This window comes from Cyanistes caeruleus, chromosome 4, assembly GCF_971803275.1.
Source record: "Cyanistes caeruleus chromosome 4, bCyaCae1.hap1.1, whole genome shotgun sequence".
Taxonomy (NCBI): domain Eukaryota; kingdom Metazoa; phylum Chordata; class Aves; order Passeriformes; family Paridae; genus Cyanistes; species Cyanistes caeruleus.
In genome coordinates, this window is record NC_141704.1 from 34,627,785 (window position 1) to 34,646,956 (window position 19,172).

The 19,172-nt window shown below is 44.0% G+C and overlaps 1 protein-coding gene and 1 long non-coding RNA gene across 4 annotated transcripts in view; both read left to right on the forward strand.

Moving 5' to 3' along the window:
* GRIN2B (glutamate ionotropic receptor NMDA type subunit 2B) overlaps nt 1-19,172 on the forward strand; it is a 218,392-nt gene that overhangs the window by 46,890 nt on the left and 152,330 nt on the right. For 2 of the 3 annotated variants that reach the window (XM_086887636.1, XM_086887645.1), the window contains one exon: nt 1,807-2,235. In XM_086887636.1, the coding sequence (XP_086743762.1) occupies nt 1,825-2,235 (411 nt within the window). In that variant the 5' untranslated portion in view covers nt 1,807-1,824. Of the gene's footprint in view, nt 1-1,759; nt 2,236-19,172 lie in introns of those variants that run through there. The other variant, XM_023933981.2, reaches the window with a different exon arrangement.
* Nucleotides 3,045-4,553, forward strand: LOC147653557 (uncharacterized). Its single transcript, XR_015286434.1, has 3 exons — nt 3,045-3,121; nt 3,270-3,330; nt 4,479-4,553. It is a non-coding gene; the product is annotated as an uncharacterized LOC147653557 (long non-coding RNA).

Here is a 19,172-nt window from a genome sequence, read left to right on the forward strand (position 1 = left end):
CACTGTGAAGGAATCTAATTTAGTGACTCGTAATTGGAGGATAACAGTCATACTGGAATGAAGTTAACTGTTCATTTTGCCAAACTCTCAAAGTCTCTTGGTTCTCCTTGTGAGCATCTCTCAGAAAGTGAATCCTTCAGAGAGTTTAAAATCGATTGGTGCTTCACACCCGCAGTCCCCTTCAGCTTCTTAAGTGGATTTGGTATCTCCGGTGCATATTTATTATCTATTTTATTATCTGCTTATTTATCTAGTAATCTCAATGCAGGATACATCCTCTCTGCTTAGCATGGCAATGAGGGAGCAGGTGTTGAGCCTGTGTGTTCTGGGCAGGGCAAGATGGGACCTCTTGAGCCTTTTCCTTGTGGGTGGCTGGTGTCAGCTAGGGTTGTTTTTTGATTTCCTGCTCCCACAGAGTTTTGCCAGCATTGTCCCTGCTGCTGTGGCTTTCTGCTAATTTGATAGAGGCATGTGTAGCAATGAACAGTATGGGAGGGCTCCATTCTTGGACACGCAAGACCAGAGGTGTAGCACGAAGTGCAGGGCTGGTGTATTTATTTCAAGTGTGTCTGGTTGCTGAAGAACAGAATTATGGGTGTGAACAGCTGTGCAAGACCTCTTGTGTTCAGGCAAAGTCGTCTTTAGTTTGAAATGCCTGAAATCTCCTTGGGACATCAGTGTGGCCCTGGGGGGGCACACCAAGCAGTGTGGTGGGCAGATGGGGGGGATGCTGCTCTGTTGTCTGATATTTACACTGCATGGGTGCTGTAAGAATTAGTTCATTAGTGTTTGTAGAGTTCCTTGTGGATGAAAAGTGCTGTGGAAATGTGAACTATTATTAAAGCTCAACTGAATAAAGAACGAGTGAGGAACAGTCCCGCAGGGAACTGTCCCACTCAGGCAGGGGCTAGAGAGATGACCTCATCAGGTTTTTTCATTTCTACTGTTGTGACTACAAAATAAAATGGACCTGCTCAGGGAGAAGATGGATGTAACATGCCTGGCTGTAGTAGCTGAGGGTGGACCATTGTAAGATCTGTTGGAATTTCTACTTCTGTGCAAACACAGCTGTCATGTGGACTTGGGGGATCCTGATCCAGTTTTGGCCATGACCACTGGGAAACTTTGTATTCCTGGCTTTAAAAAAACAATTTAAAAAAAATAGAATTCTGTATTGGTGGGAAGCATATGGCTGACTGTACTACAAACTGGAGCTGTGTGTGTCCTGGTGGTATATGCAGTGGATACACACATGCATACAACCTGTGACCTTGCTCATTTGTCCTCACTTTCTTCTGGAGGGACTAGAGAAAGGAAGTCCTTATCTGCCTGGTCTCCTCAGTCTCCCTGCCTATACCTCCTGCACAAGTCCAAACTGATCACAAGCACCAGTTATTCCTTTGTGTTGAGGGTGAACACTCAGACATGGGCTTGACATTTGTGATTAATTTCACAAAGACAGCTGATCAGCTGTCAAAGGACAATTCTCTATCACTTTTGACTTGGGTTTCAGAGTGACACAGGAGCTGAGAGATGACATGATCCAATCTTCTGCTGACAGCTGTTCTCTTAAGTAATGCCAGACTCTGAAGTAGGGGCTGGACTGGTCTGACCCCCCCCCCCCCCCCCCAACTTTAACAGAGCCCTGAATGTAGCCAAAGAATTAGGTATCAGACTAGAAGGATTGTTGGGAGGAGAGCTAGTGGCTGAGCAAGATCAATGGATCTACCTTGAAGGCTGAGTGCATGACTGACTTGCCAATTAATCACTTTGTTTTAATTTCCCCCTTTTTTCTTCCTCTCTCAGGGAGTGTAAGAGCCGAAGATGAGGCCCAGGGTGGAGTGCTACTCTCCAAGGTTTTGGCTGGTGCTGGCAGTCCTCGCAACAACAGGGAGCGGGGCCCATGCCCAGAAAAGCCACCCGAGCATTGGCATTGCGGTCATCCTGGTGGGGACCTCAGACGAAGTGGCCATCAAAGATGCCCACGAGAAAGATGACTTCCACCACCTCTCAGTGGTGCCTCGGGTGGAGCTGGTGGCCATGAATGAGACAGATCCCAAGAGCATCATCACCCGCATCTGTGACCTCATGTCTGACCGGAAGATTCAGGGGGTGGTATTTGCTGATGACACAGACCAGGAAGCCATTGCCCAGATCCTGGACTTCATCTCTGCCCAGACCCTCACTCCCATCCTGGGCATCCATGGAGGCTCCTCTATGATCATGGCAGATAAGGTAAATTTAAACGAGCTTCCTACTATTGCAGACCTGTGGATCGAAACTTAAAACAAAGCGAAGTATCTTACTCTGTGATCCTCAGGTGGTGTCTCATGGGCCCGAAGGCTTGGGGGATTAGACAGCTTCAGATTCAAAGACAGATTAAAAGAGCTAACTGTGTGTAGCACTACTGGGAAGAGCCTATTAATCATGTGGAATTACCTGCAACAGAGGAAAACTGAGGAGGGAAAGAAGCAGGTAGAAGAGACCCACAAAAGAATCAGCCCTTTTCTTCTTCCTTAAGAAGGGTAAAGAGACCCTGACAATTGTAATTTTCTTTTTAAGGTTTTGTTTTTGCCTGTGTTTTACCTTAGCAGAGCCAGGGATCATAGCCTGGGTTTTTTTCCTGCGTGTAGCTGGAGGACATTGTGTTATTTTCAGAGATGCTTAATACAGCTCTTACATCTTAATTGGAATATAATTGAATCTTTAATAAAGCCATCCTCTCTATAAAGTGTTCATTAGCTCCTGAAGTTAAATAGGTGTTAGCTAAAGTGACTAACCAGTCTGAACCAGTCCAGCTAAATCTTTCTTTTTTCCACTGCACTATTTTATTCTTTCATGTCACAGACATTTTGTTGTTTTCCTAGGCCCTAGCCAGTCTTTCAAAGAATTAGTACACAAACAAGCCATCCTGCTACTGCTTTTGAACAGTGCAAGATGCAGAGAGGGAGTAGCATCTTTGGCCAGCTAATAACTCTTAGTAGAGCCTCCATGGCATGCAGGTGGACCTGATACAAGTCTTCCATTTTTCAGGAGCAGGACATGCAGCAATTCACAGCTGAATGATAATGTGGCTAACAGTGGCCTCTGTAGATGGGCTACTCTTGGCCAGTGAGAGCATGTGAGAGAAGCTGGCTGTCCCTTTCCCTGCAGGCTTGAAGCCAGACGGTCAAAGCCAAGGCTTTTATTGAGAAGACCCTCTTGACTATTCTTTGTGCATCCTAAAGAAGTAAATAAGGACACAAGCTGACAGCCTTTTTCTTTTACAGATGGCTTTTAAGTGAGTCTGAGATATTCAACTAGGCAGAATCAGGCCTAACTGAATGAAGGGTGAGAATTGACCTGGCCACTATGGCAGCTTTTCCTCAGGAAGAGATCTAGTGAGATGAGAAATCCAGCCACATTCTACTTTATTTACCTTGCAAGTAAATAATCCAGTGCAGGCTGTTGAAGGTGCTAACGAATTATTTTCTCACTCTTCGACCAACTGTTCAGTTGCCAAATAACACACAGTTAGTATGTGGTGTTATTTTCTTGTATTGGCCTTTGAACTGAAATTGTCACTGAATAATCACGGGCTTTTTTCCTCTCACTCCTTGAATGGTTGCACATGTGCTGAAGTTGCACTGCCCCTTCCACCCACGGTGAAGCTTCTCTGTCTTGGAGGCCAGGCAGGCAGCAGTGCTGCATCCTGATGCTCTCCTGCCTGCTGTGTTGCATGGTTATCTATGTCTGGCCAAAAAAGGGTTGGAAGCAATGCTCAAGTGCTGCATTTCACACTTGGGGCGACATCTTACACCTTTGAACAAGTGTAAGAGTTACTGAGAGAAGACCTCCTAAGCACTGGGAAAAGGTCCTTGTGACTTTGAACATGGCAGGCCAAATTCTGATTTCAGATTCCTGCAGTGTAAATCCAGCACAACCCCATTGCCTTTGGCAGGATTAGATCAGATTTACGCTGCTGTAATTCAAAGAGAAATTTGGCCTATTGAACTTTGAAAAGGTTTTTCTTTCTACCTGTCCCTAGTCTCTCCTTGGGAAGGCAGCATCTCCTGCCACTGCCCTGTGTACCCCACTGGCTTGCTTCTAAAGAGTGTTCTGCCAGGCAGGCAGCCCACGGGGAGCTCAAAGGTGGAAGCTTTATGAATGGAGACTTCTGTCTCCATTTTTTTTTTTTTTCTGGTAGTTTTGCAGACAGGAGGTTTGCAGGTTATGCACAAAGATCTGCAGTTTTAAGAAAGGCCTAGGTTTCTTTGACAAGTAATTTGAAAAGGCTGACCTTTACAACTTCTGATCCACAGGTGTGTAATCTTTAATGGATAATATTTATCTGATGAATTGAATTAAAATATGGTAATGCACAGAAATTCTACTAAAAATACTGAAGTTAGCCTGGTAAATCCTTAAGCAATGTATTTTCCATAGAGGGACTTGACAGAGGTTTTGCTTTTAGTGACTCTTAGTCATATTCTTTGCAGATGAGTTGTGTGGCTGAGGTTTGATCCTGCAAGAGTGGATTGCTTCTTTCAGCATCCCCTCAACGCCCACAGCAGTCAGCTGTGATTGAACTTGCTCAGAATTTCACAGGTTCAGATCTGCACTTACAGCTTCATTATGCTGCCCATGTATTTGTGATCAGTAGTGCTAACGAAAGCCTAAGGAATGTTAGAAACCACTAATGCCTTGGTGTGACAGATAAGCCCCTCTTCACTGCAGTTTAATGCAAAAAAACTCCCGTCAAACCACCTTTTCTGGAGTAGCATGCGAAATTCTGTTTCACCTTCAGTGAGGGTTTAGTAAGTGTTCTGTTAGGAAATGTGGGTCATGTGTAAAAAGGGCTTTCTAATGTACCGTGCAACTGGTAAATTGAGACACAAAAGGGCAGGCAAAAAGAAAAAAAAAATTAGGATTTCAAGCCCGAATTTTCTTTTGTCCTGTATAAAAAGACAGAAATATTGTATAATGTGCACTGTAAGCTGGCTTTATCTCAGTTAATATTCATCTAGAAGTTTGCTACCCACCAGCTGGAGGTCTAGGCATAAGTGGTAATGGAGGCACCACCTGAGGACAATTCACCCCACCCAATTCAGGGTACTCATGGGACAGTCCTGTGTCTCCCCACTGATTACTGAAGAAGGCTGTACCTCAATGTGTTCATGATGCCTCAAGTTAAATGCCATGAATCCTGCCTTAGATGTCACATAGCAGGTGGAGGTATGTTGCTGAAAGTAATAACATCTGTTTTTCCTCATTTTGTTCAAATTCATAGTTTTTAATATTGTATTTGATTAGATTTTGTAAATAATGTTTATATGGTCTGTTTTCCATGTGTTTTGCCTTTTTCCTCTGAAAAATAAGTATACAGGAATTTGCATGTTTTTGCTGTTTTTACTCCTTAGAGATTGTGTCTCTAATTCCACCTGCTTACCTGTTACAGAGTGTTACATTTAATTTCTGACTAATCTGGCATAAGAAGAATGTGACCAGATGATCTGTGTGCACACTGTGATCTGGGTTTAGTTCCAGGAAAACGGTGAAGCGGAGACACGTGATGTGCCTCACTCGAGCTCTGGAGAGGCCGCTTTGCCGAGCGAGAGTTCTGTCACAGCCAGTTCAGTCCCTTGAGTTTGATAAGCATGCCAGCAGTGACTCCAAAGTGCAGCAGTCCTTTTGTTGGGGCTGGGTGGCCTGGGAGTGATGGCTAAGTGGGTCCAACAGAGCCCATATTAGTTCCTCCCAGAGGAGCAAGGCTGTAGCTTGGGTACAGGGTAGAACAGTGCTCACACTGTTTCAGCCCTCTAACAAAAGCACCTTATTTTGGTGTTGATTCCTCGAAAAGGACTGGGGCAATAGCATCATCTCACCAGGACCTGTGGTTAGAAAGGAAATAGCATTGAACACTGGTGATCTGTGTTTAACCCAAAATACATGAAATGGAGAGAAGAGGAATGTGCATCACCACTAGTGTTAGGTTCCTGTGGTCCAAAACCTTTGCGTGTGGAAGCTTGCTGGTCCCTTCGGTTTGCCTGATGTTGATGCAATGACCTGACTTTGAGCAGCTTTGTGTTTCCTGATTTTAAGCATTAGTTTGTATTGTCTAGAGGAGTGCAATGCACTTTTGACCAGAGAGCATATCTGCTGGATTTACAGCATTTAAAATAACTTCTTGTTTCTCCCCAGTTGTTTTGAAAGCAGAAATTAAATTGTATGAGGATGCCCTGTGTTAGGAGACTGATGGTGAAAGTAAAGACCTGTCAGGACTTTGTCAAGACTTCAAACCAAGCTTCAGTTCAAATAACCACACCAGACAATATCTAGGGTTGCAGACCTGAAAATGGAAATCTGGACTAGGCTTTTATTTGTTAGTTTTCTGTATTACCTAAAATCAGTTCTGCCCAGAGCTAGGAGGTAAAGGAGCAGCCACAAAAAAAAAAGAAGAAATAACATTTACGAATGTATAGGTATCTCAACGGAAGGGTGAATTGTTATTCTTCTTTACAAAACTTACTGTGTTGAAAAAGATTTAGCTTCTTGCCTAAAAAATGACCACACTATTTGGCTGATTGGTCCATTTTGTAATGATAGACTATTTATTTGTTTTAACAAAACAGAAAAAGACAAATAATGAATGCAGAAAAGGTAAGAACAGAAAATGATTTAGGTTCTCTTTTAGCACAGCTACTGGCCATCATTTTTACTGGAACTGTTCCTCATTACTTCTCTACAGTCACGTTATTTTGCCAGAGCTTCTTGTCCTGAGCAGCTTTATAGTAACGCAATGGTGCACAGGCAGAAGAGGAAAAAGGTATTGGAAGAAGAGGATGGTTATATTTTCCCAGGTGAAAATCAGTCTTCTGTGTCTCTGCATCCCTTGCTGTTTTCTCCAGGGCTTGCCCACACAGGGATACATGCAGTATGCATCAGCATGCTGATAGAAATAAAATGGTAGGAAAGAGTGATCTATTACTTGGCTGTGCCTGTAATACAATTTGTATAAAAACTGCATAAAACTAACCTGAAATTTAAAATCTGTTTTAGGCCAGATTCTCCTTCCTTTTTCCCACATAGCGTGGAGCTGGCTTTTCTCTTACTCTCTCCACTACCTTGTTCTTTTTTACATTTATATCAAAGCCACAATGTTTTCTCTGTCTTTTAATCCCCACTTCATAAATCTATTTCCCCTTTATTTTTATTTTCTGTAAAATTTCTAAGACACGTTGTCTCTCTCCTTCAATGCCAAAGGTTGCTGTGGTCACTCTGTGTTTGGGCCATGCTTCTGCAGCAGTAATTTCTTTGGTATTTTGGTGGAAAGCAAGTCCGAAGTTGGACAGTGCGGGGGTAAACACCAGGGAAGGAGAGTAGGTGTTGGCCAGAGTGCAGCAAAGTGATGCTGCAGGTACAGGGAAGCCAAAACTAGTTGGATAAGCTGAGCACCTAGATACACACTGAAACCAGGACAAAGTCAAAGACACTGGGACAGTGCTGCTAAAAGCAGAACATCTGTAATTAAAAGGAAAGCACTTTCACTCTCAGGTTTTCAAAGGTTAAGTAATAGGGATGCACAGGGAATGAAAACCTCATTTTTTGGGTGTAAATCTGTTTCATTTCCATTAGGGATGACATCTGAAATTTTTCAAGCCCTTGTGTGAAGGAAATTCAGTTAAAAAAAAAAATTAAAAAGAGTTAAAGTTCCCTTTGAATGGATTATATGAATTGAAGTAAAATAAATTCCAAACAAAATGCTGGTTAGAAGGGGGAAAGGGGCACATTTTGATCTGCACACATTGAAAGATTTCTATCCCTTTTTTCCTCCAAAACAAATTTACATGCAGTTCATGTAATTTCACAAAGTGTTTTCATTTCCCAAAACTGCATTTGATGATATTAATAGTTTAAATGTTTCTTAAACTAATCTAGTGATTAGCAAAGATGAGTTTGGTTTTGAAAAATAAAAAGAAATCAACAGTTTCCCTCCAAGCTCTTAATAATTTTATTAAGGACATGATTAATACACTTCTTTTGCTTTTGGTACTCTGTTTCCTTTTGCTACCAAAATAAAGCTCTCTGTAGCTTACAAATAACAAACTGAATATCATGTGTCCTCAAATTACAAGTCTGCTGCAAATGTTGGGGAAGGAGAATAAAAGGTAAGTCACAGAGACATAGACAATAAAAGCCAGTATTGTATGCCAGTGTTGTTTTTCCCTTGTATACACACATAATAAAAAGCCAGGTGGGTCTGTAATTTATGTTTACATCTGTGTCTAATCAACCCATACAAAATAACATTTTCTTTTATTCATGTAAAGAAAATGAATATGGGCAGCATATTTTTGGTAGTTTTAACACCTGAGAATTTCCCTAGAACTATTTTTATTCCTTTACAAATAAATTACAGCACTTAAAAACCCTCAGATATTAGGAGACCTGGAAATGAACTTTTAAGAGGTTTAAACTCTCCCCAGGGCCATTAAATTCTTAAATGTGAACTCTCATTTTGTAAACAAGAGCTCAAGTACTCTCATTAGTATTATTCCAATGAAAATATGATTTTTCAAAGAAATGTATACTTTCTTTTATTAATTATCCTATTGAAATACTACTTTTTGTGGTTTTTTATTGTTGGGTTTTTAATTTTTATTTTTGTTTATTTATTTTTATCATCTTTTTTCTTTTTACATCTTTCCTCTAATTCATCTCCAAATTTCTTGGGAGGAACTTCATTTCAAGGCCTTCACTTTTTCTGGGGTATTGTTTTCAAGAATCACAGGAAAAAAATGTGGAGTTGATTCCTTTCTTTTTGGTTTATCACTTAAAAGCAACAAAAAAGCCTCTTTAAAAAAAAAACAAACAAAGAAAACAAAATTCTTACAGAAGTGTAACTTTCCGTGAAATATCCCTATCGCTTTTTCCCTCCTAATAATTTATACTGGATGCAATTTATATTATACTCTCTGAGCCTTGGACACCTGATGCTTGAAGGTGTTACCTGAGTTTGGGTATCACAGAATTGGGAAGGAGAAAACCTGGTACCCTGGTGAGACTCATGCCCTGCTAAGGTGCCCTGGGATGCTTTTCTGGGCAGGGGCAGTGCTGAGGGAGAGGATGGCCACACAGAGGTGTGGGTGCCTTCCTTTAGCAGAAATTGTCTCAGGCAACAAATGTCAAGCAAAAGTGAAGTCTGATTCCTTTACATCAGCCTTCTGCAGCTATTTATAAGCTGTTTTGTTTTGGGTCATAGGATTTTTCCTCCAGGAGTACAGAGTGTTAGTTTTCTTCTGTTGTTATAGTGATGTTTTCTTTTGAGGGACAGAAGACCTTTCCTTCCCTAGCTCTGCACGCAACTTCTGCAACCCACCTGAGGTAAAGAAAAGGTGAATTAACCTTGTCACTACTGTTGCTTAAAAGTGATGTTGCCACTGTCTACCTGGAAATAGAACTGTTGAAGTCTCTGTGAGGAAAATGTTGATTTCCACCCAGCTGAGACCTGGGCGTCTGTGAAAAATTCTCTCTTGATTGATTTCTAACTTTGATTTTCACACTAATGATATTTAGGTACATCTCCAAATCTCTACACACTTACCTAAAGAAAATCTGGAAGCTTGATGAGCTCTGACCAATAGTTATTTATAATCTTTATCACAACCCCCTTCTTCAAAACAAAAAACCCAATAAGAAGGTCTTAAATCAATTTGTGCCATCCCCAGCCGGACAAGGAGATTAGTTTCTTCAATCTGGACAGGCAGTCCTTTATTACAACCCCAAGCAGTAACTTGTCTCACAAAATCTAAATTAATTACACTCAAATTTGTCCCTACCCTAAACTGGCCTCAAAATGAAATTGGAAACACAGAGTGTGAAATTGCCCGATGCCGCTGCTTTAGATCCGCATGTCATTCCCCAGTAACCGCAGGACAGAGAGAAACAATTCTTTCCAGGGAATCTCTTATTCTCTTTGCCTTTTATTTGCCTCATTAGCCAAGTTTGGAGGGGATGGATTATGAAGGAAGCTAAGGGAATTACATCTACAGAGGCTGGAAAAAGCAGGGTAAAGAAGAAGACATAATTGTAGTCTGTAACTCTGTTAATAGTCTGGAAGAGCTGATACATGAAGAAAGAGTGAAATTGCTGCATGTGTGTACTGTAGATTGGTTGAACAATGAGTCAGGGTGTGATTTATATACTCAATGAATAGAGGTAGACTAAGATTAGAGAAAAGGAATGCTTAGTGTAGCCACCAGAAGCAGAAGTAGGAATGATAGGATAAAGTTAGGGAAATATATTAAATGATGTATTATGATACATTAAATTATAATTTTAATTGATGTGTGCATGTATCAAGAAAAAGACTCAGACACTGGCTTTTCTTAGGAAGTACTCCAGACTTCTTAGGGAAGAATATGGAAACCATGTTTCTTCTAAGCTGTTTTCAAGCAGGGCTGAACTAAGTTGCTGGAGAGTATGTTGTACAGATGAAGCAGAGGAGAAAGAGGATAAAGAAGATGAAAGACAGATAGAAAAACTTCTCCTGAGCCTATGATCATGGGGAGAAAATTAAGGGGAAAAAAAAAAAAAGTAAGCTAGGAGAGTGAGAAAAAAATACCTTAAAGGCTCTGCTGAAGCAATTTTTCTCTGTGCTTGGCAATAGCTTTTAGTTGTGTATCTGTGAGGTTCCTGATAATAACAATAAATGTAGGTTTCAGAGGAAGGGCTAAGAGAGGAATGAAGGATGTGGAGAGTTTAAGGGTGAGCAGGCAAAAAAGTAAAGGAAGCAGGTACATGCAATGAGGAGAGTTGATCTAAAAGGTGCCAACAGAATCCAGCAGTTCTAATAGACCCGAGTTCTCACTGCAGCTCTGCTATAAAACATGACTTTAAAACACTTGCTCAACTGCTGTCTACAGCAATTTGCCCTTTACAAGAAGACCGTAACAGTGTTTTTGTAAAGTTTGAGCTCTACAAAAGGCAAAGGTGACCTAATTACTAAGAAACAATTACTGGATTTTTCTAACTGAAGTAAATACAATGCTTGAGATGAAAATCTGGACTCCAGGAGGAGAAGCTTTAACCCCCATTAGAGGTGGTGTCTGAATAGCTGCATCATGCTGGAGAACTCATTTTATGCAGGGCTGATAGTACCATCTCTTGTAAGCTTGGTCAGCATTCCCCATTATAAAATCCTCTTGGGGGTTTCCTGTAATTTTGCCAGACTATGACTATTTGAACAAAGTTCCCTATGCCAGGTGTATGCCTCAAGCTCGTTGATTTATTTTGCTGTCTCTTTGGAAAGTAAAACATTTCTCTGTGAAAATGCTGCACAGAATGGTATGTGAATTATCCATATTGCAAGTGCTGTCACGTTTTCCTCCAAAGGTTCTGCCTGACCACTACATGTTCTCAGAGCAAGGACACAGGTCTGAGGCCAGGGGTGTCTTGCAGGGAAGGACTTGTAACCAGAGATGTGCTTTTGCTGCCACTTCATAGGCTGCTCAAAGTTTGGCCTTGTTGCATGTGTAAGAAACTGCAGATGTGCCTAGAGTCTTTTTAGATGTTTGTCACATCTCTTGGAGTGAATTTGTCCTTGCAGACTGTGCTTCAAATCTGCACCTGGCCCTGGGGGCTGCACGGGCTGTGCTGGAGCTGGAGGTCTCCTGTGGGATGCTGGTGGGATCCAGCCAGCAGGAATGTGCTGTGCAGCAGGGAATCGGGGCAGAAATGTGGGTGGGGGGCATGCAGGCTATTCTGAGGAGCCAGTACAGAGGGTAAGTATAGGGAAGACATCCTGATACAAGGAGATGTGCAGGAGGACTGGAGAAAGGTAGGAAGCAGGAGATGGTGGATGGGAAAATGCAGATAGGGAAAGAGAAACCTGCCCAGGTTATGCTTCCTTGCTGGTGGCAGGAGCAAGAGCCAGGGAGCACAGCAGGACTGCTGAGGAAGTGGGATGAGGAATGTGAAATGGGAGTGGAAAGCCTGTCAGGTGGAAACTGTGTAGTTTAGAAGACCAGACTGGGGCCGAGGCAGGGCACAGGACAGTGGGATTGGGCAGCAGTGTTTTCCTTGAGTGCTGCTTCCCTGCAATTTGGCACAAATATCCCCTTCCCATTCTGCCCCAAACCACAAAGGAAGTCAGAAATGACTGGGTGACTGGGATGCTGGCATTGGGGTTCCCTCCTGGGGCAAGGCCATTGGGTCTTCCAAGGTGTGCCTGGGGCTGGCTCGGCTGTGCACTCCTTGAGCCAGCATGGGGCCCCAGGCCCCATGGGCAGGGGAAAAAGCTCCTGTGAGGAGGGGGCAAGGCTGTCACAGCCTCCACCAGCTGCCTGGCTTGGGGCCAGCACAATCACTGTCAGGCCTCTGTGCTGGAGGGGATCAGCTCCATGATGGAGCTGCCAGCTCCTCCACGTGTGAGCTCCTGCAGCGCAGCGCTTTGTCCTCGCTCCCGCTTCGGCTCACTGGCTTTCTGCAGAGGCAGAGCTGTGTCCTTCCCCCCCGGCTTCTGCAGCAGTACCGAGGTGTGCGGTGAAGAGCCAATGGCCCTGCCACGGGACTGGGCTGAGCATACACCAAATCACCAGCCCTGCTGGGTCCCAAATCCTGCTCCATACCTATCCCCATTCCTATCTTCTCCCTTCTGCTTCCCTTCCTTCACGCTCTCCTGTCTGTCACTCTAACCATTTCTTAATTCTTGTTTGCACTCTGCTTTGAAAATGCAGTGTGCTGTATAAATTATTATTATTATTATTATTATTATTATTATTATTATTATTATTATTATTATTATTATTTCTTCTTTTTAACTTACTTCCCTCACTCTCTCTTCTCTTGCTATTGTGGCTTCCAGAGAGAACGTGTGGGCTTACATTATTTATAGCTGTGTGAGAGTAATTACAGAAATGATTTAATTACTCAGTTAATACCTTTCTCCACATCACCAGCTTGACAAGCTGCTGATCCTCTCACCACAGCTGAACATGCAGACTAGCGTCCATGTCATGGATGAGTGGGTAAGGGGAGGCAAAGTTTGGGGAATGATTTGTTACAGCCCTGCATGTTGCTGGTTACTCCCCCTGGGCTAAGGGATGAGGCTGCTGGTCTCTAAGGGGCTTGGCCAGGGGCAGTGTGTGGTGTCACCACAGCTGGGGCATAGCTGCCCCCAAGGAAATGACGTGCAGTGATGGTTCATGGCTCCCAGCTGACAGAGGCTACCTCCAACACAAACCTACTCAAGCTGAAGATTCAATATTTGGTGTGCTGCATTAACCAGCTCTTCACATTTATCAAAGGTCAGAGATCTGGCACGGTTTTGTTTTCTTAACTTCTATTTAAGCCTGCCAGATCAGAAGGTAGGGTTCACACACCCTGCATGGGATCAGAGTGTGATATAAAATCACCATTGCCAGAAGTGTTCTTTCTTGCAGGTGGCCATGTGTAGGTCTGACCCTCTTTAAGTAAATGAGCTTCCCTCTGAAGGGGATGGTTTCCTCTTGCTGAGACTCCTGCCGTTGGAAATGAAGTGTTTCCATCACTTCCAGTTCACAAAGACTTGTGAATAGCATGGAATGTCCTCTTTCTGGTGCAGTATGGAAGGAGTTTGAGCAAGGAGAGTACATGCTTTCCTTCAGGGCATACACTGAGCAGATGGTTACCGATACCTTTTAGTTATCTACCAGAGACTGTTGAAAAAAGCCCCACAAACCACCTCATGAGCTCAGGAAAAACGTAATGAAAAGGATTCTTTTCTGACAGCACTGTAGATAAAAAGGAGGGGTCAGTGAATTCTGAACAAAGGAGACAGCTGGTTGGGAAGTGGAGAAAGAGGCTTCTGCTGGAAAACGGGGTATTTGTCAGCTAACTATGTATGGGGAGAGCATCTTTCAGAAGTGTCTGCTTTCCGTGTCTCCAAATTGCCTGGCTCCATTTGGGCTCCTTCATGGCCCGGGCTGTGGGCCAGGTTCAGACTGTTCCTCGACATGGCAGGGCTGGGTGGGCGGCAGGAGGGTTGGGAACAGGTGGCACCGAGGCTGGTGGAGTGGAGCGCCTTTTCCACGCGGCGCTGCCTGCCAAGCTGCAAGGCGCAGGACACCTGGTATCTGAATGGGCTCTGCCCACCTCCCAGGAAGCGATGGCAATCGAAGTAGGCTAGAGTGTTTTAAGTGTGAACAGTGAATATAGGTAATTTTATTTTTTTTTTTTCAATATTCAACATGAGACAGGTTAAGGCAGCCTACATTTGAGAAAATGCTGGGCATCTCCGTCTTCTGAAAGTTGAGTCTTTCATGTTGTATCTCTGAGTGGACACTCAGAGTCCCTCACTCATTGCTTTTGCAATGCACACTAGATGCTTTTATTTATTTCTTTCCCTTATTTGACACATTTGAAAATGAATTTTATGACCTAACATTGGAACAGCTTGTTAAGAAGACAGTGAGTGGAAGGGCAATGGAACAAGTAGTTTTGTCAGCTCCCAAATGAATGAATCCTGTTTTCACCGGATTCACATCTCACAATTAATTGACTCTTTAACTGAATCATATAATAAGGCTGTAATGTGAGCTTAGTCCATAGTAGACACTGGAATGTCCACAGAGGTGAGAACTTAAGCTGGGTGAAGATATTTCAGAAGGGCAGGACTCACCCTTCCCCCAGTGGTAAAGACCAGGGGCATTGAAAGGGTCTCATTTCTTCACCCACTGCCTTGTATCAACTAGATCAACTAGAAGATGACTAGAAGTCCAAGTAAGTGTGTGTCTACCCACAACAGCTTCAATTCTTTGGGACATATCTACACCTCCTCCCTACAAAAAGACCATTCTCCCCAGATCTCCTATTGTTTTTCTCCCAGTTTCCATTGTGCCTTTTATAGTCACTGGCTGGCACAGTATATAAGAGAGAGCTGTACTGTGGTGGCCCGAGGCTTCTGTGTATAGGGGCTGTCCACTACAGGCATGCTGCCAGGTCAGGATGAAGTCTATTTGATTGCCTAGTGAGCCTGTGATTGTGAGTGGGTGAATCATACACACTGCTGTGGGGTCAGACAAAGGCTTTGGGACTGCATGCAGTTGCAGGCTGTATTTTGTACAGCACTGTAAGATTTAATTCTCCTTGAATCCTCTGCCCCTTTGTCAAATCAGGTGGAAATTGGCCAGCAGGTTCAAGAGTTTCTGGGAAGCCTGACTCACGTATGCACAAACACGCACCCCCCAGGTTTGCAAGAGCCTTGTTTCCTAAAGGAAACAAGCTAAAAACACACACAGAAGGTGGGCACAGCCCTGCACCGGAGCATCTCGGGAGCTGTGATTTTGGCACCAGTGACCCGTGCGCGCGCACACAGCGCTCACAGCTCGCTGTCCCTGCTGCTGGGCGCTCCCACGGTGTCTCCCTGTCATTCACCCCTGTGCTGTCCCCATCGCTGGGCAGTGCTGGCTCTCGGGGCTGGACATTTGTCCACACTTGGCCAGCGTACACATGTGTGCTCTGAGACACGCGCTGGGCGCTGCAGCAGCAAAGGAGGCATGGTCATGAACACGCCCTTGCTCAGTGTCTCATGTTCTATCAGTAAGCTTTTGAAGGGGAATATGGCATGAGGCTTGGAGGTTTTAATATTTCTGTCCCACGACAGACCTCTGAGGAAAGAAATTAGCCTGATGACAGCAGCAGTAATTGGATTATTCCGTTAGTATCCTCTGTGGAAGAGAAAGACATGTGCCTTTAACTGTATTCTCAATGCAGACTTAAAACTTGCACTTAAAATGTGAACTGTGCCTTTTTTTTCTTCATAACTGTCAAGCAGACATCTGTTTTCTGCCCCACTTTTTTTCTGCCTTTTGACTGGCTGAGCTTTCTGTCTGGCTTTATTCTTAGCCTTGTGGCAAGCCTAGAGCAAACTGTGGTGGCTTGAGTTCCTCACCTGGCAGCAAAGATCAAGGCATACTCTAATCACTGGGTGCCTTGGGTGGGCTGAGGAGAGGCCAGCCTGGTCATGAAAATAAGGGAGGATGGATGCCTTGATCTAGATGAGGGAGTGTGCTGAATGGGCTGAAATCCTGGGAAGGGGAAAGTTGGGGAGATCTGAAAGGTATAATGAGAAGAAATGCAGGGCAGGGAAGTGCCCAGCAAACTCTGGCTGTACCTCTGAACAGTTAGTCCTACATGGCTCTCTGTGCTAATCTCTGCAGCTGCTGTTGTGGCCATTGAAATGATCTGTAATGGGACTGATGAAGTTTTGGAATATGTGCATGTCTGCAGGGGACAGCACTGCTGAAGTGGAGGGAGAGAAGGTGGAACTGGACAGAGGATGAACTAGTCAGCCACCTCCTTCTGTTAGTTTTGGTCATCTGAGAGACTCCCCAAACCTATGTGGCCTGCTTCTATTTTATTGTATAACGGTGAGGTTAGTTTTGATGTGTTTTGGGCACATCCAAATGTTTGACACAGCCATTACCTACCCAGAGATTTAATTTTTTTTTTGATAGTCAATTGGTTCTTTAATTTGGATTTAATAAGTCACTTTGTGCTCCATTAAATAGGCCTTCATGCAAAATGTTTAATGCCAAAGTGTGCTCGCCTGCAGATGGTGGAACAGCTTCATTTAGGGAATAGCTGGAAACCTCACCAGGCTGTGCTGGTGCCCATGGTCCATTTTCCCCCAATGAGCCATGCTGCCATTAACCTTTGCTGTCTCCATGTCCTGCTGTGAGACCACAGGGCTCATCTTCACCAGAGCTTGTCCCAACCATTCTTTCTATTTGATGCCTCTGCCCTTGTCTGGGCACCCTTGGAAGATTTTATGTGCACATGTGGTTTTGAAGTTTCAGCTGCTTAATTATTATAAACTGAAACTGTGGCTGGCAGCTTTCTCACCAGAGGCTGGCAAAAAACATGCTGTGATACTGACCACTGGGAGGAGAAAAAGAGATTGTGAAGGATATTTGTGTCTTGCTGTGCTTAGGACCATATTTTTGTCTGACAATGTCAGTCACTGGTCACTGTGCTGGTCCAGTGGTCTGTTGCTCTATGTCTTGAGGTGTGCCTATAATAACACTCAGTGATACACAGTACAAGCTGTGGGGAAGCATTTTGTGCTGCCAGAGAGCCAGTAGCCAGCCAGCAACTCATGCTGTTCTGCTGCTACACAGTGCACAAATCTCTTGAATCATGCATTGAAGTCTTTCTTTGGTAAAGTGAGTTTAGTGGTATAGTGGTATAGTGAGTTTAGTTTTTCCATTTTTCCCTCTCCTGGTCTAGTCTAGACTAAAATACTAGGGAGAAGATTATCTTGCTTGGCTTGTTTAGGTTTCTGTGGCCAGGAAGAAATGGTTTAGTGTAGGAATGGGTAACAGCATGTAGAAGACATCCGGCTGTGTCTCTGTGTAACCATGCTTGTGCAGAAGCATGTCATGTCCTCCACACTGCATCGCTCTTGGCACTCAAGGAATCCTTTTGTCCAAATGTTTTGTTGCATTTGATGAATAAATTGGATAGGAGAATGAGGTGGCATGAGTAGGTTAGACATGAGTGATGAAAGATCTTGCCTTGACAATCAATTTATTGCTTTGCACTTAGGAACCTGTAGGGGATGGTTCTCTGGGAACTTATCCACTGGGATTAGTACCTTCAGTTACAAGGAGGTAGCCTCCAGAAGATAAAATATTTTCCTTGCTGCTCACCTGGTCTTACTATTCATCATACTGGTCCACCTCCATGTACTAGTAGCCTGTGAGGTGTAGGCCCTGCAGACTTGGTGGGACCTCTCATGAAGACTGAGAAAATGTAATAGAACTGTGCTGGGGTAAGATAAAAGATCTGCTGAGTAGGGGTGTTTGACAAAAGGCATCAGTGCAGAGGAAGGATATCCCAAGTGTGAGGGTGAAAGGAGTTGAGGGTGTGGGATGAGGAAATTTGATATGATATTCAAAGTATTTCATAAACTAAAGCGGATAGAAAGGACTCAGGGTGAGGTCAGATAATTAATTAACAACTGCAGGGATTCATCTTTCTCTCTCAGCCAGCAGTATGTGCATTGTGTGACTTAGAGTGAGCATATCACTCCTGCTGCTTCTCTCACTTAGCCCATGGCCAGATGTGCTCAGCAACCCCAGCTCTCTTACAAACATCCCATATGTGCTTTCTCAAGGCTGTACACCAGAGGCTGGAGCTCTTGTATCATGTTGCTGCTTCCTTGGTGACATGTGCTACCACCCTGCAGTGCCCCCATGTGATTTGCCATGTGTTGCCAATTTCTGCCTTGTCCTGGGAGGTCTTGGTAGGTAACTAAAGAAAGGAACAGAGGTTCCAGTTGCCTTTCCTCCCTCTCTTGCCCAGTAGGCAGGATCTGACCCCGCTGCTGCTGAGCACCAGGCTGGGGAGGGAAGGCAGTAAGGAGTGACTCATTCTCCCCAAACAAGCAAATGCACAAAAATGTGTCTGCACCTAAGGATGGGGGAAAAATACAACTTAAGACTCAAAAGGTTCACTTCTGTTTCCAGAGTACCCCTAGGGGAAAGCTCTTTGTTGCCAAATACTTTCCCTTCCACAGCCCCATTATTTTTTTCCCCTTAGTATCTTCTCTTAATGGTTGAATCGTTTAACACCACATATAAAGTCGTATCTGGCCGCTCTGGGGCGATTCTGGGTTGCCATGGCAATGAGCCCTGTCTCTCCAAATTAGGACATTTTTCCTGCTGCCTTTTCTATGTGAGGCTTTCTCTCATCTCTTTTTCTCTTACTCTCCCTTGATGTCTAAAGTGCTGAGCGCTGCCTCCTCTTTCGCACGCTCCCTGAAAGGGATCAGACTTTACCCGTCTAAATTAATTCCTCTGAAGCCTGTGCCAGCTTGGCGTGGACCAACTTTGTGCTTCACAATGAACCTGCTGCAGGATCAGGATCAGGGCCAGGAGGGGGTAGGAAGGTGTAAAGGTGGTGAGGTTAGCAGGGGACAGCAGTGTGTGACCGTGGTGCGCTCATTCCCTGCTTAGTACACCATTGCCTCATCTCTGCCTGGCTGCTGCCAGGGCTGTCTGGAGCTGGGTGCTGAGGTGAGGGCTGCTTAGCTTAAAATATATTTTAGGACTAGAAAAGCTAGTGTAATAAACCTGGGGTGAATGTAAATGTGCTAGCATGCACAGATCTGTCCGACAGCCTTGCCTCCCAAAGTCCCATCCTCCATGGGG